The following is a 25,167-nucleotide window of genomic DNA, read 5'->3' on the forward strand; positions in this document are numbered from 1 at the left end:
AGAAATAAGCCCACCTGAACCCCTAAGTCCAACTTCAACAAGAGAGACTCGCAACCCGCAATTTCCGGAGCAATGAGTCTACGCAGGCAAAGGCTCTCCCTGGCTATAATAGCCACTCCTCCCCCCCTTCCCTGGGGTCGAGGTTGATGCCATATCTGAAACCCGGCTGGGCAGATTTCAGAGAGAGGAACACCTCCCTCTGGGCCCAGCCAGGTTTCAGTAATACATGCCAGGTCGGCCTCCTCATCCAGGATCAGATCCCGGATGAGGAGAGCTTTATTTACCACCGACCTGACATTAAGCAGCAGCAACCTGAGCCCAGAGAACAAGGGACCGTTATTAAGCAACGATCCCTCGTTCCCCTGGAACGGCTAACTCTGTGGCCCCCGCCATATCTGCCTCTCCCCAGCAACACAGGGATATTCCGACCCTCTGCCACCCCAGAGATCGGTGCCCCTTCCTCTCCTGTCTCCCGAGCGTCAGGTGGGTCAAATCTATCATTCACACTACTATCAATCAACTCATCCATACCATAACCCCACCCACCCCCACCAACCCAATCGTACCAATCATTCCATTCATACCCACAAGTATATTTATCCCAGTCATCCATTACTTAGAACCCCAATTATATTAAAAAGCAATTAAATTAGTAGCAGTATAAAAATAGCAATTAATAGCAATATTAATATTAAAAACACCATTAAAACTGAATAAAAATAACAATAAAAATACAGAAAATACAAATATAGGTAATAGTGAATAATTCAATTCATTTAGGAAATCCGGTCAGCAGCAACTAATAAAAGTGCTAAAGTTCTCTCTTTTTTTTTTTTTTGCTTTTTTTTTTAAAATATTTTTTTATTGATTTTTAACAATTTAAAATCACACAACATAAAACAGTGCGTAGTGAAATGTGAATTGTCCCCACCACCCCGACATACACACATTCCCCACCACCAAATTGGGGGTATTTCTTTTATAATCCACTTAACCCAAGAGCAATATATCTGTCTACATATTATAGAGTGATTCTAGTTTATTTCTTGTAGCTTGGTCTCGGATTCTGCTCGTCATATATCGTCTTACCTTGTCCCACCGTCCCATCAGCCGTCCCAAATCAGTTTCATTATATCCAAATTTATCCTTTTTTCCATAATTTCAAATTGAATATGATCCACCATGTACCTATACCAATTTTGCATTGTCCATTTTGTCGCATCCTTCCAACCCAAAACTATTACTGCCTGAGCACTTTCTATTGCTGCTTTTTTTATTTCTCTAAATTCTCCCATCGCATTGCTTTTTACTAGTACTGCCATTTCCTTAGTGATTGTCCATTGTATATTTAACATTCCATTGATATCCTCTTTCACTTTTTGCCAAAATTCCTGCACTATCGGGCATTCCCAAAACATATGCATAAACACTCCTTTATCTTGACAACCATGCCAACAATTCCCCCTGACATTCTGCTGAAAATGTGCGAATTGAACGGGAGTAAAATACCACTTATGTAATATTTTCCTTCTCATTTCCCTAATTCTTGTATTTTTAATTTTCCTTATATCTTCTACTATATTTTCCATTTCTTGTACCTCTACTAATATCTCATTTTGCCACCATTTAGTCAATCCATCAATCGTGTCCCCATCTGACTGCACTAGCAGTTTGTATATATTAGTTGCTTGCGCCTTTATCCCCTCACTTTTTTCTCTTATTATTTTCTCTAACCCTGTCTCCTCCCGCCATAATACTTCTTTATTCTCCCTTTCATTTAGATATTTACATATTGCATTTATTTGTAGCCACCTTCCCTTACCTAACCACCATTCTATACGATTTCTACTTGGCCTGCCATCCTTCTCGTATAACTGTTCTATCTTAGTTATCCCTCTTCCCTTCAACTCTCCTATAAACCTATTTAAGTTAATTTCGTTTTCTCTATTTATTACATAAAGCGATGACAGTTTAGATTTATATAATCCTATTTTCCCTTGCCATTTTTTCCAAATTTCCATAGTCCCTTTCATTGGGCCTATTAATTTACCTATATCTCTCCTATTCCACTTCCTAAAAATTAATTCTCTATTGTTCATCCCGTTTATCTGTTTTTCCAATTTCGCCCATTTATTTTCACTTAATTGCAACTCCATTAACCTTTCCATTTGAAAAGCTTCCCTATACAGCTCCAAACATGGAACTCCCCATCCCCCCTTTTTTTCATTCGCAATTAACCACTTTTTTCTTATTCTTGGTCTCTTATCTTCTTCAATCCAATAATTTAATTTTTTGTCCCACTCTTTAACCTTACATACCGATAACCCCCCCGACAGCACCTGAAATAGGTACATAATCTTGGGAGCTATCATCATTTTTAAAGCTCTTATTTTAGAGAGTCTCCTTAGCTTTTTATCTTTCCAGCTCCTCATCTGTTTCAACATTTTCCTCCATGTTATTCTATAATTAATCTCTTCCATTTTCACTGGGTTTTTTAATAACCAAATTCCCAAATATTTTATTTTTTTAAGTCCTAATTTCAACCCTGATTCTTTCCTAATTTCTATCTGTTCTCTCGGATCTATATTTAAACACATAATCTCTGATTTTTCCATATTAACCGACAGTCCCGATTCCTGCTTAAACTCTTGTAAAATATTTATTATACCTTTAATCATCTCCATCGGGGTCTGGGTCAATATAATTGCATCATCTGCAAATAAATTTATTTTCATTTCTAATTCCCCTATTCTATATCCTGCCCAAGTGTTATCTTGTCTTATCTTATTAGCTAAGATCTCTATTGCTATTACGAATAATTTTGGAGACAGAGGGCATCCCTGCTTGGTGCCGTTTAATATTTTAATACTCTGCGTTCTTTGTCCATTCACTCTTATATATGCTTCATTTCCTTTATAAATCTCTTTTATAGTTTCACAAAATTTTCCCCACATATTTAATTTGTTACATAATTTATATAAGTAACTATGGTTAACATTATCGAACGCTTTATAAACATCTAATTTCAAAATTCCCAATTTCCTTTTAGTAGCAGTAGCATGGTGCATCACATTCATTACATTTCTAATTGGTTCACTTATTTTCCTTCCCTTCACGAATCCATATTGATCCTCTTCAATTATTTTTGGTAAAATATTTTCTAATCTATTTGCCAGTATTTTCATAAATATTTTATAATCCTGATTTGCCAAACTGATCGGACGGTAAGACCCAGGCTCTCTTAAATCTCGACCCATCTTCGGAATGGTAACAATTTCTGAAAGCTTCCATGTCTGCGGGATATCACGATTTGACAATATATTATTAAACAATTTCCCCAAATGCGGCAGCAAAACATTCACATAAGTTTTATAGAATTCCCCTGTAAACCCATCTGGGCCCGGTGCTTTGGCTTGTTTTAACCCTTTAATTACTCTAGCAATTTCATCTTGTGTAATTTCTGCATTCAAAATTTGTTTGTCTTCTTCACTTACTATTTTCCCAACCTTGAGGACTTCTATCTTCACTTGCTCCTCTTTATACAAATCTTCATAATATTTCCTCATTATCTCCTCTAACTGGTCATTACCATATCTAACCACTCCACTGGTGTCCCTCAATGCTAAAATACATGATTTTTCTTTCCTCTTCTTCAGATATCTCGCCATTTGCTGCATTGATCTTGTCCCCCAACTCTGTATTTTTTGTCGCATCGCCATTCTCATCTTATTCCATTTAATCTCATCATACACCATCAACTGTTTCTTTTTCAATTTCAATAAACTATTCCAATCTCTACTTTTCGTTATTCTTAACTGCTCTTGTATCAAATCTATTTCCCTTATCTTCCTTTCCCTCTCTCTACCCCACCTCTTCCTAATATCTGCTTCCATACATATACATTGTCCCCTCATGAAGGCCTTACATGCATCCCATACAATTGATTGTTTAATACCACCCACATCATTAATTCTAAAATATTCTGATAACTCTGTTTGCAATTTCTCTTTATCTTGTTCCCTAGCAGTTACAACTGCATTATATCTCCAAATTTTTTGATTTCGTTCCTGACCTATTTCCAATTCTGCCAGGGCATGATCTGATATCCATATACTTTTAATGTCTACTTTTTTAACTTGTACATTACCTCCCCTATTCATTAATATGTAGTCTATGCAGCTAAATGTGTGATATCTTGCTGAATAATATGTAGCTCTGTTTAAAATATCTGCATGTAGATCCAGAATATTAAGTCTATTTAAATGTAACATCCTGCTATTTGCAGTCCTATTTGTTAATTGCATATTAAAATCTCCTGCCAAAAAAGTTGAGCCCTCCTTAAAATTGTCTAACTTCTTCTTAGTATTTATTATAAATTGTTTTGTTTTCCCATTTGGGGCATAAATTGCTGCTAATGTCAACTTCTTTTGATTTATTTTCCCTTTAACAAATATCCACCTTCCTTCTCTGTCTTTCTGAATTCCGACCTCTTCAAAATTAACCCTCTGATGAATCAGAATCGCTGTGCCTCGACTATTTTGTGTTCCTCTTGACTCAAACACCCATTTCCAATTTCTATCATTAATCAAGTTATCCCTTCCTCCCCTTCTTTTATGTGTTTCTGTCAAAATCATAATATCCACCTTATATTGCTTAGCCATCCTTAATATCCTAAAACGTTTCAAATCCGATCCCAAACCATTCACATTTAAAACCATTATCTTACACTCCGTCATAATATACCAAAAACACCCTTTTCCCCTCTTGTTTTGCCCTTGGTTTATATTTTTCCCTTTTCTTTACCCCTATTACCCCCCCCAACGTGCCTCCCCCTGTGCTCCCCCCACTGAGAGGGGAGAAGACAAGAAAAAACCTTGCCCATACCTGAGGCACATTATCTGGATTGCGTTCCCACTCAAACTAGCTCCTCTTTCAACCCTTTTTAATTTTATAAAAGAGAAAATTTCTCCCCCCCTCCTTTCTCCTTTAAATAATTCCTTCTTTAATTTCTTCTTTAATTTTAAATTATTAAACCACCTTTTTCTCCCCCTTAGACTTCCCCCACTGAATGACAGATATACAGGAATCCCAAGGCATCTCCAAGAAAAATAATAATAATAACAACAATAATAGTAATAGTAATAGTAATAATTCTTTTCCTTTTCCTTCCCCCCCCCCCCCACAACAAGACAAGGGACCAAGCACCATCACTTTCTGGCTCTCTTCTCACGCAGAGCCCGTGTTCTTCTCTGCTCCTTTCTGATGGCCTCCACCTGCCCGCTTAACTCCTTCAGCTGCTCTTCCCTTCGTCTTTCCTCCTCATCTGGGGTACTCCGACCGTCAAAAGCCTCTTCTCCTTCATATGCTAGTGCTCCAGTTTCATCAAACTTAATCCCCAGTTGATCCAGTAAAGCCTTTCCCTCCTCCAATGAACGTGCTCTGTACATTTTATTGTCCTGGAACACCAAGATGGCCACTGGGTAGCCCCAGCTAAATCTGGTTCCACTTTGATATAGCCGGCTTGCAATTGGTTTCAACACAGCTCTCGCTCTCAGGGTTTCCCAGGAAAGATCCCTCAGAACCCTTATCTCATTTCCGTCTTTTTTAAGGCTCGTAGAAGTCTTCAAAGTTTTATAAATCATCTCTGCTTTTTTTTCACTGAGGAAAGCGATGATCACATCTCTCTGTCTGCCGTCTCTCCTGGGGGCTGCCCAGTGAACACGCAACAGCTCCTCCTCGCTGACATGCACGCCTGTCTGTTTATTTAACCAAGCACAGACAGCTTCTGTTAACTTAAAATCAGAGGGCAAATCCATTCTGAACCCTCGTAAACGCAAATTCCTCCTTCTCTGTCTGTCCTCCAAATTTGCGATTCTGTCATTTATTTGTCTTATTTTTCCATCGTAATCCATCACTTGTTTCTCAACTTTCAGTATCTTTCCAGCAGAAGAATCCCCTTCCTTTTTAATTTGTTTAACTTCTAAATCCATCTGTTCCATTTTAGTCTCAACTTTGTTGAATCTCTGTTCAAATCCACTACAAATATCCAGCAGTTTATCCAGCTTTTTCTCAATATTAGCCAGGCTAGAGATGTCTTCTTTTTTCCCTCTCTCCACCATTTTAAGATTTATTGTACTCACTTATCACTTCCTTGTTACAGCGAAAGCGCCTCCGTCTTTGCTTGAAATCGTAAATCTTCAAATTCACTTTGATGCCGGCAGATTCTTGTTTCTTCCTATATTTTTCTAAGGAAGATTTATAGTCTTTTTAAGGGGGAGAAAACTCTTTACATTTTATATTTATTCGGAGCCAGAGGTGAAATGCCTAGAAAGCAATTCGGCACATGCGCAATCCCGAATTCTCAAAGTGCCAAGTTTCCCAAAGTGCCAAGTTTTTCAAAGTGCCAAGTTTTTCAAAGTGCCAAGTTTCTCAAAAGTGCCAAGTTTCTCAAAGTGCCAAGTTCTCAGGGGCAGAGGTTATTCAAAAGTCAAGGATCATTCAGCATCTCTCTCTTTCCCCCCCCAGAATAGGGAGGGGGGCGTCCATGTCTGTATAACTCTCCCACCACCAGACCTTGATCTACCAGTCCTCCTCCCTTGGTCTCCTTTCAGTCTCCTCTCTCCTATTGCAATGGTCAGTCCTCCGTCTGCCAGGTCTCCTCCAGCGCCAAGCGCACCCACCACACAGCTGCTCGGCGTCCCGGTCTGCCTGGCTGGTCGCATTGCCCTCAAGAGCGTCCTCCTCCAACACAGTCCAACTTGTTCGGCTCACCCAACTCACCGGCTTGTTCATTCGCGAAACTCACCCCAAACTCCTTCACTCGTCCCCCCAGCTTCAATCTCGGCGTGGGAATGTTCCTGGAGCGAGAGAGGAACTCAGGAAGAGAACTCGGAGGCGGGGGAATTCGCTCGCTCCACAGCGGCCGCCATCTTCCGAGCCCCAGCTGATCGGGGCTCCCAGCTCTCAGCTCTCCCACGGCCAAACCAAGGAGAGGACGCCGCACAGGAACCGGACACCGGACACCGAGACAAGGAACTTTCAGCTCCCCGAACATGCACACTGGCCTTCAAATTAGTTCAAAACCACCTATATTTTGATGTTATCGCCGTAGTCCAGCGAAGCAGCGGCATCCCTTCCTTCCTTCCCGCTGCTCTGTTATGGGATTATGGTCAGCCCATGTGTTTGGTTCTATTTCTAGAGATTTTATTAATTTATGTAGTCTCTTGCTTAACCAGATCATATCTGTCCTTGATAGTGAATTGTGTGGAGCTGAGTGAAAGGTAAATTGTTTATCTTTCGGATGTCTCAGTCTCCACATATCTGTTAGATCTAATTCTTCTGTCATTTTGTTAAACGTGTTGGGTAATATAGGTCTTTTCAGTTTACTTTTATTTCCTGCTTTATGATCCATATTTGGGTCCACAATTCCATTATAATCTCCTACCATGCAGATGTTCGTATAATTAATTTGAAGCAGAGTTTGATGTATTTTTTTATAAAATTGTTTTAATTCTTGATTCGGGGCATATATATTCACCAGTAATATTTTCTCTCCTGCAATTTCAATTTCCGCCATTGTGTATCTTCCTTTAGGATCGGTTTTTATTTCTTTTGGTTTTAGTTCTTTTTTCATATTTGTGGCCACTCCTCTTTTTTTTTTCATTTTCATCTAGTGATGCATGTAATTCTCCCAATTTGGCATATTCTAAGAATTTCTTATGTGCTAACTTAATGTGAACTTCTTGTAGGCATATTATTTGTAATTTCTGGCTTAGGAGTTTGGAAAAGACCTTTTTTCTCTTGCAGTTGTTATTGAGACCATTTATATTTATTGAAATCAGTTTAATATCTGAGAGCATTTAATTAGAGACCTCCCCCAAAGGAGAAAGGAGTTAGTTTTGTTTATCTGCTGCCACTGCTGTTTGTGATCTGGTCTTAGTTCCTTCTTCTTTCCCTTTTTCCTTCCCTATTTCCTCTGGTTCTGTTTGGTCTTGTTTCCTCTCTATTTGTCTGTCTATTTCTATTTCTTCTTCCTTGCTTGATTCTAGTCTGTCTCCACTTTCTATTTCTGAGTCTAGAGTAGTTATACGTTCGTATATCTCTTGTGCCTTTTCTGCATTGTCAACTTTCACTCTTCTTCCTTCTATTTTAATCATCATTCCCTCCGGTGTTATCCATCTAAATGTTATTTCTTTTTTATTCAGGAGGGAGGCTAGATTTTTATACTCTCTTCTTCGTTCTCTAATCTTTCTAGGAATTTGTTTCAGAATATTTAATTCTCTACCTTTATATGTCATTTTCCCTTCTCTGGAGGCTGCGTATACCCTATCTCTTATAATCCTTCTCGCAAATCTTAGATGTATTTCCCTCAGTAAGCGGTGTCTTCTGGCGTAATTCGTGTTGATTCGGTGTATTTCGTCCAATTCGTTTACAACTTCCTCTCTATTGGTCTGTAATATCCCTGAAATTATTGTTGTCATAATCTCCCCCAGATTTTCATTTTCTGCTTCTACTACATTTTGGAACCTTAAGAAATATGATGATCTTTCTAATTCCAATTGGACCAAAGAATTTTCGAGCTCTCTGTGTGAATCTATGAGTTTTTGGTCAACCTGTTCCAGTTTTTTTTCATTTTGTTCAGTCTTTTTTTCAACTATTGTTATTTTTTCTTCGTTTTTTTGTGTTTCCGCTTGGGCAGATTCCAATCTATTTTCTAATCTCCATATGTCAGTTTTTAGTTCTACGTGATTATTTGTGATCAGTTCCTGTAGTTTCAGCATGGTCTCCTGCATTACTGTTAAGGTTTTATTCATATTTTGCATCAGTAATGTGCTTTCTTTTTCTTTCTCTACATTTAACATCTCATCAATTTGCCTTTGAGAGGCAGGGGAAGCTGTGTTTGTTGTTGTTGTCATGGGTGTAGTTTTTTTTCCAACTCTAGGTTTGTAGTTAGCCATCTCTTTTATGATCTGATTTTGCTTTTCTAAGATGGCGTATATTCTATTCCAAATAACCATATAAAATGTTTATGCAGATTGATAATTCTTGTTGTATTTCATTCACCAGTTAACTTTTTAAAGTCAAGTTTCTAATTTTATCTACATGAATTAATTAGATATTTGATAAATATTAGATTAATTAATCTTAATTCTAAATTCCTTTACAAGGAGCAATATAAATACTATAAATACTTTAAATCCAGTAATTACTATAGTTTATGTTTGAACAGTTCAATTCTAATTCTTATCTGTATTCTATATTCTATGTGTTATCTATCTTATTCTAATATAAAATAGTAGGTGGAACAGTTGAGGTATACTTACTTTAAATATTAGTTTAAATACAATAGGTACTATAGGTTTTTTCCCTTAAACAATTCAATTCTAATTTTTATCTATGTTCTGTATTTATCTATCTTATTTTAATGTAAAGTACTGAAGGAAACAATTGGGATATACTTAAAAATATTAAACAGTTAATATATTTTCAATTTCCAGTTCTTATCTATCTATCTATTGAGTAAAAAGGAACACAGTTAAGGAAGAATATTAAAGAAATACTGTAACTAACATTAATTTAAGTATCTAGTTTGTTAAACAGTTGATTTTAGTTTCTATATATTCTAAATTCCTTTACAGATAGCAATATAAATAGTCTATATTCTATATATAATATAAAGTAATAAATGAAACAATTGAAAAATGCTTACTTTAACTATTGGTGTCACAATTCAATTCTAATTCTTGTCTATACTCTATATTTGTCTATCTTATCTATATAGGGTACTAAGAAGAAAAGAAGTGGGGAAACAACAACAATTGAAATATTCTTAAGGATAATGTACTTTAGATTTCCAGATTTTAACTATCTATCTATAGAGTAAAGGGGAGACAGTAAGAAGAAGAAAAGAGAAAAAAAGAGAAAAATATTAAAGAGATACTGTGAATAAAATTCAATCCTAGTTCTAAGTCTTATTGTCTATTTCAGCGGTCCCCAAACTACGGCCCAAGGGCCGGATGCGGCCCACTGAGGCCATTTACCCGGCCCACGGTAGCGTACCAGATTTTACCATAAGCTCCGAATCTCCCCTCCACTCTGCTGCTGAGCGTCTGGCGGCGGCAAGGAAGAGGAAGAAAGCCAGGGGGCAGGGAGGAAAGCACCCTATGGCAGAGCAGCAACAGTTCCTCTCCCTGAAGGTGAGAAAGAAATTGGCCAATTGCAGGCCCGCTTTCCTCCCCGCCCCCTGGCTTTCCTCCTCCTCCTCCAGACGCTCAGCTGCAGACTGTCTTGGTCCCTCCAGTGCCGCTTTCTTGCTTCTTCGCCGCCCCGCGGGGAGCCTGGAAGCCCTGCAAGAGCGGCTGGAGGGGGCCGTAAGCAAGCCATCAGGACCCCCGTGCACTAACTTGATGACGGCCATGCCGTCCCGGATCGCGGGGAGGGGAGCTCTTCTCCAGCCAGGCGACGGCGAGGCCCTCCCAATGCTTGCCCGCTGCCCAGGCCCCGCGCTTGGAGCCGGGGCGACGGGCCTAGCCTCAGCTTACTTGGCCCCGGCGCGGCCGAAGCGTGGGGCAGAGTAGGCGGCGGCGGCTGCTTCAGGCCCGCCCCCGAGCTGAGCTTCCTTTGGCTTCCTTCGAGGCGGCAGATGAGCTTTGCAGCTTTGCCTCTAAGGAAGCCAAAGGAAGCTCAGCTCAATGAGGACCGGCTGTTGGTCCCTTGAAGCTGTCGCCGCCGCCCACTACAGAGATCCCTTCGCCCGAACGGAGGCAGCGGCGGTGGGTTCAAGGGACCAAGAGCCGGTCCTTTTCGGGGCTGCGTTGTTGCAGCCTCTGAGGCCGCCTCCGCCTCCGGGTGAAGGGATCTCCTTGGTGGGTGGCCTCGGAGGATGCAGCAACGTAGCCCCGAAAAGGACCGGCTCTTGGTCCCTTGAACCCGCGGGGAAAGACAAGCGGGGAAAATGTATCCCCATTTTGTGTTTAATGTTTGTATGTTTGTTTGTCTATTTTATGAAAATCAATAAAAATTTATTTTAAAAAAAAGAACCCGCCGCTGCCGCCTCCGTTCGGGTGAAGGGATCTCCGCAGTGGGCAGTGGCAGCTTCAAGGGACCAACAGCCAGTCCTCGTTGAGCTGAGCTTCCTTTGGCTTCCTTCGAGGCGGCAGGTGAGCTTTGCAGTTTTGCCTCAAAGGAAGCCAAAGAAAGCTCAGCTCGGGGGTGGGCCTAAAGCAGCCGCCGCCCACTCCGCCCCGCGCTTCAGCTGCACCGGGCAGCTCTGGCTGGCGCGGGGCAGCAAGGGCAAGCCGCAAAGGTGGCGCAGCCAAACGTGGATCAAGTGGGAGGGCACTGAGCAGTAGCCGTGGGGAGGCAGTGGGGCAGTTGGCTGCAAGGCACCGGCGGCGCCAGCGGCTGGATGTGTTGCAGGACATGCGCTGGGCATGGGGCTGGCACCTCCGTCTCGGCCCAGCCAGCAGGCAAGTGCCAGCCCGATGTCCATGCCCAGCGCAGTGCCAGCAATGTACTGCGACCCGATGTCGGTGCCACCATCTTGGAGCTCCTGCTTGCATCTGACTGCCCCGTGGCGTGTTGCAGGGCAGAAAAAAAAGAAGAGAGGAAGGAAGAGAGAAGAAAAGGAGAGAGAGAGAAAGCAAGAGAGAGAGGGAGAGTTTTCTTTTAATGATACTGATTTGGTCATTTTCCAATTGTTGACCCAGACTTTTTCCCATGTATCTATGTCTATTTCTTTACCAATGTTTTTGCACCATCTTATCATATTATCTTTTAGGGTCAATTCTATATTTTTATGTGCAATAAGAAATTTATAAATTTTCCCTATTGTTTTTGTTTTATTAAGAGTAATTGCTTAACAAATTTTTATTTTTGTTAAAAATATAAAGTGTTTTATCCTTCTGGTATCTAGATCGAATCTGGGCATAATGCCACCAATCTATTGTTATCCCTTCATCTTGTGATGTAGTCCTAGATTTTAATTTCATTTGGTCATTTAGTAAATCTTTATATCGCATAATTTTTTTGTCTTTTGTAGATTTTGGGTGTATTATTGCTTCTAGAGGGGCGAGCCATTCTGGAATAGTTAAAAAGTGGTTTTTCCTTATGTCTTTCCAAACTTCTAGTAAATATTTCCTTAACGTATGTCTTTTAAAATAGGAGTGATTTTTCTCCTTATCATACCATATGGAGGCGTGCCATCCAAGCATAAGATCATACCCTTCTAAATTTAATATTCTTTTATTTTCTAGAGTAATCCAATCTCTAATCCACGTTAGGGCGGCCACCTGATAATATAATTTCCAATTTGGAAGTCCAAATCAGCCCCTTTCTTTGATATCTTCTAAACAATTTATTTTTATTCTTGCTTTTTTCCCTTGCCATAAAAACTTTTTAACTATATTTGTTAAATTTTTGAAGAAAGTACTCCCTGGGTTTATTGGGATTACCTGGAATAAAAATAAAATTTTAGGTAAGATATTCATCTTGATTGTTGCTACTCTTCCTAAAAAATATATTTTCAAATTATTCCAGATTTCTAAATCTTTTTTTATTTCTGTCAATAATTTTAAATACTTATCATTTTTTATAGTTATTGTTTTAGCTGTTAACCAAATTCCTAAGTATTTTACTTTTTTAGCGATCTTTATTCCAGAGATACATTCTAACTTGTTTTCTTGGATTTTACTCATATTTTTAGTTAAAAATTGTGTTTTGCTTTTATTTATCTTTAAACCTGCTACCTTTCCATATTGTTCTATTGTCTGCATTAATATTGGGACTGTCTTAATCGGTTCTTCAATTATAAAAGTTAAATCATCTGCAAAGGCTTGAACTTTGTACGTCTCGTCACCTACAGTTAGGCCTTTTATTTTAGGGTCTCTTCTTATTTTAATTAATAAAGTCTCCAAAGCCATAATAAATAGCAACGGTGATAAAGGGCAACCTTGGCGAACTCCCTTGTTTATCTCAAGTGTTGTTAATTGTTCATTATTCAATATTATATTCGTTGTTTGTTTTAAGTAAATGGCATCTATTAAGTTAACGAATTTTGAGCCAAATTTCATTTTATTTAATTTCATTTTTATAAATATCCAATTAAGATTATCAAAGGCTTTTTGAGCATCTAAGAACATTAAAGATAATGTTTTCCCTGGGTGTTGCTCATAATATTCTAACGTGTTTATGACAATTCTAAGATTATTTTTGATTTGTCTGCCTGGCAAAAAACCATTTTGATCTTGATGTATTATTCCATTTATAACTCTTTGAAGTCTGTCTGCATATATAGCAGTAAAGATCTTATAATCCACATTCAATAATGATATAGGCCTATAATTTTTAATTTTTTCTGGTGCTGTACCCTGCTTATGGATTAAGGTTGTTAATGATTCTGTCCAAGATTTAGGAATTTTACCCTCAAATCTACATTCATTAAAAATTTCTAACATATTATTTCTTATTGTTTCATTTTCTATTTTATACCATTCTGCCGGTATAGCATCTGGGCCAGTTGCTTTATTGTTTTTTTGTTTTTTAATTATTATTAAAAGTTCTTCCATTGTTATTGGTCCATCCATAATATTCTGTTGATCTTCCGTTATTTGTGGTAATTTTGAATGTTCTAAGTAATTAAAAACTTCATCTTCACTAGTAATATCTTTTGTGTATAGTTCTTTAAAAAAATTATTCACAATATCTGCTTTTCCTTCTGTGTCATATTTTATTATGCCATCATCATCCTCTAGTTTTTTAATAAGTTTTGATTGCCTCTGTTTTCTAAGTTTATATGCTAACCATCTGCCTGGTTTGTTCGCGTGTTCAAAATAATGTTGTTTAGCTCTTTTTATCTTTTCAGCTATTTGATTTTGTTCTATCAATCTAATTTTATGTTTAATTACACTCATTTCTGTTTTCAAATCTCTATTCTTTATATGTTGTTGTAATAAGGATTCTAATAGTTTTAATTCATTTATTAATTGTTCATATTTTATTTTATTTTCCTTGTTATGTCTTGCTGTGTAGGATATCGTTAATCCTCTAATGTATGCTTTAGCTGTATCCCATAAATTTTGTGGAGTAGTATCTAAGTTTTTATTAATTTCAAAAAATATTTTTAATTCTTTTTCAATCCAATCCTTGTATTTCTTATCTTTCAAGATATTTCTGTTCATCTGCCAATTAACCTGTTTATTTTTAGTTCTCATATAGACTACCACAGGATTATGATCGGCCCAAATGCTGACATCTATCTCGACCTCTTTTATTTGTTCAGCAATTATTTTTGAGGCCCATACCATGTCTATTCTTGTCCAAATTTTATGGGGGTTGGAGTAAAAAGTGTATTGTCTCTTGTGGGGATGTCTTTCCCTCCAAATGTCATTTAATAGTAATTCCATTTTCATTTTCTGGAAAGTATTAGGCAATAAGTTCTTACTTCTCTTCTTACTTTTGTTGTCCCCCCCCCCCGAGTGATCTAATTGTCTGTTTGTAATAGCATTAAAATCACCAATTATTAACATATTTTCAATATTTCACTCTGTTATTACTTGATGCAGTTTTTTATAAAATGTTATTTGATCTTCATTAGGGGCATAAATCGAAACAATTACCAAATGTCAACTTGTACAATCAAAATTCTACCTTCATCATCCTTATATATTTGTTTGGAATTTATAGAGTTTTCAACATACATCACTACTCCTCTTTTTTTTTTATCTACTAATGCAGCATACATTTTTCCAATTTTGGGATATAATAATAGTTTCTGATTACCTTTTTTAATATGCACTTCTTGTAGTATTACTATTTGAGCATTTTGGTTTCTGATTTTGGGAAAAAATTGTTTCCTTTTTCTTGGTTCATTAAGTCCATTCACATTAACAGAAAAGATCTTTAAGTCTTTACTTGTTGTCATTTATTTGGTTTTTTTAGTTTCGCGCTGAGGTTGAACTCTTGCGGCCCCCATGTCCTGCACCTGCTGGGTTGCTAGTTCTTTCACAGGTTGCTGTTGCGCTGGTTGCTGTTGGGCAGTTTGTTGGTTTGCTGATTGATCCAGGTGACTTATGCCACTGTTTTCAAAGAAATCCGTTGCTTGTTGCAAGTTTTCCAGCTTATATCTTCTGGAACGCCAGGTCAATGCTATCCCTTCTGGAATAAGCCAACGAAAAGTTATATTTTCTTTGATCAAAATTCTGGTTAGGAAATGGTAATCTCTTCTACTTTCTCTGACACCTCTTGGGACTTGTTTTAATATTTTTATTTCAACTCCTTTGTGTTGTAGTTTAGAAGTTCTTGCCCAATGCAGTATGTCATCTCGCAAAGTCTTTCTTGCAAATTTGATATGAATCTCTCTCGGGAGATTGTGGCGACGGATGTAGCTATTTGAAATTCTGAAAACTTCATTGATTTCTTTTAATATCTCTGTAGGGTCAACCTGGAGTATTCCTCCAATGGTTTCTGCCATAGTCACCTTTAAATCTTCATCTTTTTCTTCTATTATATTTTGAAATCGTAGCCCATACGAAGCACGTTGCATCTCGAGGTGAGTAATTGATTCATCATATCTTCTGTATCGTGAGTCAGCTCTGCCTTCAAAGTAATCCATTCTCTTTTCAATTTTAACAGTCTTTTCTTTAACTTTTTTAACGCGATCTTCACTTTCCTGTAAAGTTTGTTGCATTTCCTTCATCTGCGCCTTCACCTCTCCCATGTCTACTTTCAGGTCAGCCATCTCTGTTTTAAATTCAGCCAAGTCTGATTTTATGGCCTCTCTTTGTTGTGTTGCCTCATCCTTTATAGCCTCTCGCTGTTGGGCTGCATCCTCTTGAGATTTAAACATAAAGTCCTGCATTGCTTTTAAAGTTTCTTGTATTGTTATCAGAGTGGGCTGCTGAGGTTTTTCTTTGTCCTTCTCCTTAGTAGACATGGTTACAGATAAAACTTGATGCATCGGGGAAGGGTGAGGCGAACCTTGTGGAGAAGAAGTTGCAGCTGCTGCTTGTTTCTTAACTGTTTTAACATAGGTCGAAGTGCTTGACATTTTCAAATTTTAAAATTACTATCGATTTATATTAAGTGAAAAGAAGAAAACCACTATAAATCCCAAAATTGTTCAATAAACTTTATAACCAATTTCCCTTAATAAATGGCAATATGTTGTTACCTTGCAAAAACCGCAAAAATGTTAATCAACTCACTAAAAAAATTCACTATAAATTTCCTTTTAACTTTAAATTTAAAAAACCGAAAGAAAGAATAAAAAGTATAATACTTTGTTTAAGGAAAAGAAATAAGAGAAGAAAAAGAAAAGAGGTGGATAAAAACAGAATAAAAACAGAATAAAACGAAAGGGAATATCTATTAAAGAGTAAAGGGAAAAAAGGGTAAAAATATAACCAAGAACTTTAAGAGAAGGCAAATGTGAGTAGGGAGAGAAGAAGGGAAAGAGAAAGAGATAACAGAGAAAGGTTGTCTTGTGGGAGAGAGAACAGCAGAGAAAAGAAAGGGGTTTTTGATTTGGTTTAGTTAGGGTAGAGCAGGAAACCAAGGTTTGTTAACAATGCATATATTCTAAATCAATATACTTTTAAAAACCACAATAGAACAGCAGTACAAAAAGAGAAGGAAAAAAAAGGAATTGATTTAAAGAACACAATATAGGTATTATGTACTTAAGATCTTCTTATAAAGTAGATGGTCTTTGTTAATAAAAGATGTTGTAGGTTCAGTGATGACAAAAATAAACTTCTATGTAGTTGTTTCTATATAGTTCCAATTTTCCAATGCAAAGAAAAGTCAGATATATGATTTTCTTTTATGTTAAAATGGAGTCAGATGGTATTTCACAATCAAAGAACAAATGCAGGCAACGTCTCCGTTGTTTAAGGCTTAAAATGGAGTCAGTTTATGCTTCTCGATGCCAGGCAGGTAGAAAGAGAGTCTTCGCAAATAATCCACAGGCAATCAGCAAGTAATCCAAAAGTAGTAGTAATCCAAAAAACAGGCAAACCAAATAAAGCTAAATATGTTCTTGTAACTTTAATAAATCAATTAATTTTATTTTCCATTTGTCTTCGAATTGGTAATTTATTTCATTTTGTCATTGTAAGAGAAAGCAGAAAAGTGTTCTTTATCCCTCCGCTGTTGAAGTTAGAGCCCGGGATACAATGTTTACTGGTGGTTTAGAAATCCCAAATTCTATTCATCTTTGGATATTAAATCTTTTTTAAAGTCATGTCAAATTAGAATTGTTTTATTAATTCTTCAATATTTTTAGTAGTTCAAAAATTTAAAAATTTAAAAATGATCAAGAAGATACTAAGTTTTATGAAGCATGGAACAATGTTTATAAATGGATAGATAAGAAAAAATAAGATATACAATTTATTTTTAGTTAATTTGTCGTATTTGTTTTTATGTGGGTAATAATAATACTAACATTAGTTCAAATTTATTGTTTAATGACTAAGGTAGAATTAGTTTATATATAAGAATTAGTTTATATATAAGAAATATAGTAAGAATTTTGGTTTTATATATATATTAGTAACAATGTGAAAAACCTTAACTCAAATTTAGCCAATTTTTTAATTCTCAACATATATCTAATTATATATTCTTTTTCTGTATTTGAATTTATACTTTCAAGATAAGCGGGGAAAATGTATCCCCATTTTATGTTCAATGTTTGTATGTGTGTCCATCTATTTTAAGAAAATCAATAAAATATATTTTTTTTTAAAAAGAGAGAGAGGGAGAGAAAACAGAAGTGAGAGGGGGAGGGAATGTGAGAGAGAAAAAGAGAAAAATGAGAAAATGATGGAGGGAAAGAACGAGGGAGAGGGAAACAAAACAAATGAGAAAGAAGGAAAAAAGGGAGAGGGAAGAGAGAAGTGGAAAGGAGGGAAGGAGGGAGGGAAAGAAGGAGAAATTGAGGGAGAAGGAAGGAAAGGAAGAAGGAAGGAAGAAGAAATGGAGGGAACAAGGAAGGAAGGAAGAATGAAATGAATGGAGGGGCGGAGGAAGGACTTTTTTTGGGGGGGGTAAATTTTTTTAAAATTTTCTCTCAACATACATTCAAACAATACAATGTACCATCTAATTTTCCCTGAATAAAATGCGATATTTTGTCAGTAACTAATATCAATCATCAAAAAAGTTGCAAAAGGTTTTTTTTCTAAAGTTGTCATCCAGGTACATACTTTTCTTTTAATTAAATTTCCTCCTTAATGTTCCTTCAAAAAGTACAACACCAATTATATTCCTAACTTATTAACCATTATGCCAAAGTGCTTCCTTCTTTCTTTATATATTTTTCTATAAACCTTTTTATACATTTTTCTATAAACCAAGAAAACCTTGTGTAGCCAATCAGATGTTAACAAAAGAAAATTAAAAACAAAGCATAAACATATATAAATTTCAGACTTCTTCCCCCCCTCTAAATAGTACATTCCCATTTTGTTTTTTACGTTAAAATAAGGTATGTGCAGTGTGCATAGGGATTTGTTCATAGGTTTTATTTATAGTCCGGCCCTCCAACAGTCTGAGGGACAGTGAACTGGCCCCCTCTGTAAAAAGTTTGGGGACCCCTGGTCTATTTTATGTGTCTATATCTATATTGTATATATTATTATATATTATAACAGGTAATCAGTAAAGTGAGAAAAAGACAGGAAAATTATAGGCAAACGTGTAAAATACAGGGAGCGTTATATCTTCTTTCTTCTTATTGCTTGTTGTTTAGGCACTTAGAGGTTATTTAATCCAAGGCTTTTCCGGGGTTTTAAATGTTCTAAGGAATGGTTTTGTTTTGAAAGTTAATTGTGTATCAAGTTCGTTGGATACAATGTATTTTCTTTCACTTCTTTCACTTTCACAATGTATTTTCTTTCACTTCTTTCACTTTCACTCTTTGCCGCTTTCACCACTTTAGCTGTCAGGAACGGAGAAAGTGCAAGGTCCTTTGCCGCGTAATAGTCTGTGCTGACGTCTCTGTTCTGGCTCTCCCCCGGGCTCCTCTGCTCCTCGTTTCAAGGTCTCTCAAATTATTTCTTCTCAACGTCTGCTTTCCGTTCTAGAAGTCACAAATCTTGGCACTCCTCTCTCTCTGTCAGCTCTCTCGCCCGGTTTCCAAGTTTTTAAACGTTCTAATGTTCAGTGATAAACAATCCCCACGAAATCCTTCTTTCTCAAATTCCACGGTTGTCAGCAAACGGGAAAAAAGTGTGATGAGGGTAAAGGAATTTCCCTCTGCTCGCTCTATTTTATCAGGATCTTGAGTCCAATTCCCGACTCCACATACAAAAAAAAAAATCAATGTCTATGTGCTTCAATGTTGTGCAGTTCTATGGTTCCAAAAATCTGAGTTAAACACTGTCTTTGGGGAAAAAATTTAACTCCCTTCCGAGATCAGAACATTCTGGTTACCCAGCCCCCGATCGTAATGGGTTGCTGGCTTTCGCCTCTTCACTGTCGCCGCTTTTTACTGATTTTCTATGATGTTTTCTTGATCTCCTGTCAGGGTAGTCTATTTTAAAAATTAAAGTAATTTTATGCTTTTCGTACTAAAAAAAAAAGATGTTCTAATAAATTCTTCAATATGCAGTACATAGTATAATCTTAAGGATTTTTTTGGAAAGATCTGTATTTCTCACTTGCTTCCCTCTGCGGTGGCTCCTTGGAGTTTCAGACCCGCCATACTGGTGACAGCTGAGACGGGTGCCTCTGGTCTCCGATAGAGAGGGTGTCCTTCGCACCGATTGCAAAACGCCTTTAGCAATCAGCACTCGAATAATCCCTCATCCTCCACGTCGCCCTCCAAGCAAACTGTGCCCCGAAAGGTCTCGCAGATCGGAGGAAAAAAGCAAACCCAGGGAGGAGATCCTCCTTGCAGCTGCTTCACTCCGTGTCGCCAACCCGGAAGTCGAAGTTCCCAGCTCTTACTGGCTTGCAAGCTCTTTCATTGTTGCTCTCTCTGAATAAAAAAAAATTAAGCCCTTAAAATAAAATAATGTGCTGAAGCTGACCAGACTAAGGATGCTAGCTAGATGAATACGTGGTAAGCAGATTCTTTTCCCTATTTTCCTCCCCAAAAACTAAGGTGTGTCTTATATTCCGGTGTGTCTTATACTCCGAAAAATACAGTAAATATGTTGTTGCAATGTAAAATTTTATCTTTCACACTACTGTATATCCCCTACCATAAAACCATAATGCTCTTCCCAAAGTTTGCTCATTGTTGCTTCTTTTACTTTTTCAATCAGAATTTTCCCTTACACCTTTTGCCAGATACAGTATATTTAACAAACAAATCCCTTTAGTTTTGTATTTATTCTTACAATTTTTCACTTTTGTAGAGGAACAATGACATTCTTCCAAATAATAGATTGTTCAGATTCCCATTTAACAAGTTAAAAGTGACTCTATAAACAAACTATATCCATGCTTTAATATGTTTTCATACACATCATATATATCTATAGATTATTTTTCATTGTTTTCTCCCAGTTTTATGAATTCCCTGTTACCCATATTTTCTTGTACTCCAACATTTGTAGATACGTTGAAATTCCATACTTCAATGTATCACTGTCATTCCCTTTTAAATCTCTTAACTACACTTTCCAGCCCACTTTCACTTCAGTTTCATCCCAATAATTTAATATTTTTAAAATGTTTTTATTCTGCTGTTATTTAAATAGTTTTAAGTATATCCAAAACAATTTCAACTAGCACAGTCCCATTGACCCAATTCTATGGAGCACTCTCCTCAGAAGTGAGATGGCCTATCACTCTCCTGACCTTTCAGAAAGGTGTGAAAACATGGCTCTGCTGCCTGCTTGAGACACTGGATAGACTTTGCAGCTATAACAACATACTATTATTATACTGATAGTAAGGTGATTTATAAAGAGAGAGCCATTTGCACCAGCTGAAGTTTCTGGGTGTTCAAGTTGAGCTCACAGCAAAACAAATGACCCAGGGGAAGATGACACAGGCACAAATGACTATTTAAAGTACACCCTCACACACACACATCTGTTCTTAATAAGATTACAGCGGCAATTTGTCAAAGACCATGGTATTTACAGTCACTTCTGTAAATCCAAAAGAAGCCCAAATTAAGAGGGTGCTATCCACAGAGAAGAACATACTGAATTAAGAGTCAAAATTCAGAAAATGTCTTAATAAATAACCAATTCCATTTTGGCTGGGTTGAGTTAGCCTATTTCTCTACATCTAGTCCCTTTTTAATTTGTTTGTTTATATGTTGCCTTTTATTATTTTTACAAATAACTTAAGGCCGCAAACGTAACGTCCTCCTTCTATTTTCCCTACAACAACCGTGTAAGGTGAGTTAGACTGAGAGTGACTGGCCCAAGGTCACCCGCCTGGTTTTTATGACTAAGGTGTGACTTGAACTCAAGGTCCTTTGCTTTCCAGCCTGGTGCCATAACTACTAGACCAAACTTACAGCCTCCAGATATTGGTCAAGATTTGTGCCTTTTGCTCCATTTGGCACAAAGTAGAGATATGTAGATATCTATAAGATGTATATAGATGATTCCTCACCCTGAACTATGGATTACTTTTTTCAAATGGCTTGATATATGTATGAAATAGAATAGGGCAGTCTATAATGGAGCCCTTGTCATCCATATTTCTTCACTGCGATAGCCATCAGCTAACCACCACACCTATTCAAACAGTAGGAAAATTATCATAATACAGTGACTCCTCAAAGACAGTCCCAAAGGATATTGTAGTTGATAGTATCAAAAGTTGCTAAGTGGTCCAGAAATAAATGGATTCTTGCAGTTCCACTGTCTAAATCCCACCATAAGTTAACTATGATATTCTGTGCCCATGGCTGCCACTTCTTGATTTCTCTGTAGTTGTCATCAACCTTTGCAATGTTCCTCACAATAGTGCACAGAAAAAGCTAGTTCCAGATGATCCATATCTGAACTGAAACATATATTCCAAGCAGATCATTTGTGGTGAGGTGTGATAAGTGGGAAAAACATAAGCACACTGGTGGGGAAGGTGGAGAAAGAAAAGTACTCAAAATATCAACAGACAGGTTAGAGATTGGAGAAAGAGGAAGAAGGCACACCAGTCTTGCCTTATTTGTCCTCTAAGTCTTTCATTTCAACTGAGCAAGATGCTAAAACATGTTTTATATATGTGTGTTCAAAAAAAATCTTACCATGTACCCCTTATTTGGGCACTTTTTAATATAAAATTATAACAACTTTTGATAATTTATTTCCATGGCAATGCAAAATAAAATTCATATATTTTTTATTTAAATGTGGAAATTAAATAGATTCAGTTATGTTTTTCTAAAGTTCAGAGTTGTAATTTATTACCGGTAATAATCAGAAGTAATAATCAGAAATGTAATCTTTCCTTAATTGAAATTAGTGCATAATTTCAAGTTCTTGTATTATCTTTTTCCTTTTAGAAAGATCTTTCTTGGCTTTGGATTGGGATCCTGAATTCAAGAAGAGATACTTTGATGAAAATGCTGCTGAGGTACATGATATTTAATAAAGAGAAAAAGTTGTTACACTACTTAAATATTTACCACTTTGTTTGAAATTGGTAAATTAGAGTAATCCATTTGATCCTTACAGATTATGTGTAGTCAGTTTATCATGGAAGAAAACTACTTTATTGTAAAAATTGGATACATTCAGGAAAGACTGCCAAATTTTTAAAAATGAAATGTTTTATCAAAGAATTTATCAGTAGAATAGTTACTGTTTTCAAATCAGATTCATTTTCCTTGGGCCAAGGTAGCCATGGGCCAAGATGTAGAAGAGATCACTTGAGACACAAATGAAAGTCTGCTTGATCAGTCTTGGGTTTACCATAAAAAAATTATCTGCATGCTTTTCAGTCATGATAAACTCCCTTCCTGAAGAAATGGTATAAAATAAATGGAGTTTTCCTCCTTTCAACCCATTTTGTAACTTATCCATATTTTCCTCCACAAAATTAGATGAAACTAGAACATGGCAAAATAACACTTATATTCATGGATAATGTCTTTTTTTCAAAGACGTAAACCTAGCAAAGTTCTACTTTCCAATTAGGCATATTTTTTCATATTAGTAAACATATAGCCACCCCTTTTTTAATAAAAAGACAAAAACCACTAAAATGAATTTTGTTTCATTTGTTCTTTTAACTCAAGAAATACTTCTCTTTAGGATTTTGAAAAACATGAAAGTGTGGAATATAGACCTCCAAAAAAACCATTTGTGAAGTTAAAAGATTGCATTGAGTTATTTACAACTAAGGAAAAGTTGGGTGCTGAAGATCCATGGTAAGAGTAAAATTTACTGAAATTTGTATACTGAAGTGATTTCTCACATTATGGAATTTACTTTTCTGGTAGTTTAAGCTTTGTATATATTGTAGAATAGTGTGTGTGGAGTTTTGTTCCAAAGAGCAGAGATGTTTCAGATATGGTTTGGATGTGTTTAGGGTATATGTCAATAATTTCCTAAAGAGTGATATTTTTTCTAAGCTGCAAGAGCTATTTAACTAGATGTGTATTTACTAAAAAGTAATTATGTAGTACTGTACATAACTCATTTCCTTTTTTTATTTTTTCTTGACTTGTGTAGAAAAAATTCTAACAAAATTTCAGTTTTATAATTCTACCAACTAGAAATTAACATACTGTTTAATTAATTAGGTCAAAGAGAGGACTATTTATTGCAGTAACTTGTAGAGAGAAGGTTGCAAAACATTTCAACATATGCTTATCCTATGAATCCCATGCCGATGTACCTGTACACTAATGCAGAAAATTTTATCTGTAAACTTTAGTGGCTCCAAATATTACTCTGTAACTTAATGGAATTAATGACATATTTATTCACATGAGTGTATGCATATAGCTGTTTCTTGTTGTGGGATCGCCAAATGGGTTATCTGGTCCTCCCACAATGAGAGTAATGCATTTGTCTATGAGGTTATGGGCTACCGGTGGTTTTTTTTTCACAATAAAATGCAAAACAATATGTCTCTCTCTCTCTCTGTGTAAGTGTGTGTGTATAAAATAATAAAGTATGTATAAAATCGAATTATAATTATAAATTTTAAACAATTATGTGATCATAGATGGTAGTATATCATTTTGGAAAAGGAATGCTCCAATTACTGCACAATTGCCCTTATCTCTCATGCTAGCAAGATTCTCCCTAAGATAGTGCAATATCTAGTGCCAACCAATACAGATGTTCAGGTTGGCTTCAGAAGGAATTGTGGCACTTGCAAATATTGCAAATCTATGCTGGTTAATGAAAAATATGCAATATTTAAAGAACATCTATATCTGTTTTATTGACTACAAGAAAGCCTTTAATTGTATCAATAATTAAAACTGCGAAGAACCCTGGAAAATTGGGGGTACCAACACACATGCTCAAGGACACTGTACACAAATCAAGAAGCCTCTCTGCAAACACCATATGGAGACCCTATTTGGTTCAAGATACAGAAAAGAGGGTGGCAACATTGTATTCTTTCACCTTTTTATTCAACCTGTATGCTACAGTGAACACGAGGAAGCAGGAATTTGAAGAATCATAGTGATGCCATGTGCTTGATGGCATATCTGAAATATCTGATCAAAAAGGATTAAAGAAGAAAGCGATAGATTTGGCTGCTTCCTAACTATTAGAAAGATCAAGCTCATGACCAGTTTAATTAATTGAAATATCAAATTAACAATTGATGTTAAAAAGATCACCTTCCACACTTATTTGTCTACCCTCATCTATATCCTTCCTCCCACTGCCAGGTCAGGTTGCCCCCCATCTCCACTTAGTAGGACACCAATCATCAGGGCTAATGAATGTGGGGCAAAACCCTCTCCAAAGTAAGGGACTTGCAAAGGCTGGTGCAAGTGCTGCCACATTATCTATGAGAGATGTTGCTGGCAGGAGTATTCCAGTTGCCATTACCATGCATGGGGAAAGGTCAAAGATACTAATATTATCCTACCCTTTACATTTATCCAAATAATCTTACTAATCCAAAAATCAAATGCTATTTCAAAAAACTAACGTGAAGTACCGAATAAAAAACCTGAAGATGTCTTCAACAAACCAAACAACAATAACAAAAACATGGGGAAAAAAC

General features: G+C 36.7%; 1 protein-coding gene across 11 annotated transcripts in view; it reads left to right on the forward strand.

Annotated features, from left to right (window-relative positions):
* The window catches only part of USP15 (ubiquitin specific peptidase 15), a 230,599-nt gene that overhangs the window by 185,490 nt on the left and 19,942 nt on the right, over window positions 1–25,167 (forward strand). For 8 of the 11 annotated variants that reach the window (XR_011559478.1, XM_070755598.1, XM_070755600.1 and 5 more), the window contains 2 exons: window positions 22,475–22,545; window positions 23,226–23,341. Coding sequence is in view for 9 of the 11 variants with exons in the window: in XM_070755598.1 (XP_070611699.1) it covers window positions 22,475–22,545; window positions 23,226–23,341 (187 nt within the window). In the remaining 2 variants the exon portion in view is untranslated. Of the gene's footprint in view, window positions 1–9,781; window positions 9,962–19,690; window positions 19,727–22,474; window positions 22,546–23,225; window positions 23,342–25,167 lie in introns of those variants that run through there. The other 3 variants (XR_011559475.1, XM_070755603.1, XM_070755604.1) reach the window with 3 other exon arrangements.

The sequence above is a fragment of the Erythrolamprus reginae genome, chromosome 6, assembly GCF_031021105.1.
Source record: "Erythrolamprus reginae isolate rEryReg1 chromosome 6, rEryReg1.hap1, whole genome shotgun sequence".
NCBI classification, from domain to species: Eukaryota; Metazoa; Chordata; class Lepidosauria; order Squamata; family Dipsadidae; genus Erythrolamprus; species Erythrolamprus reginae.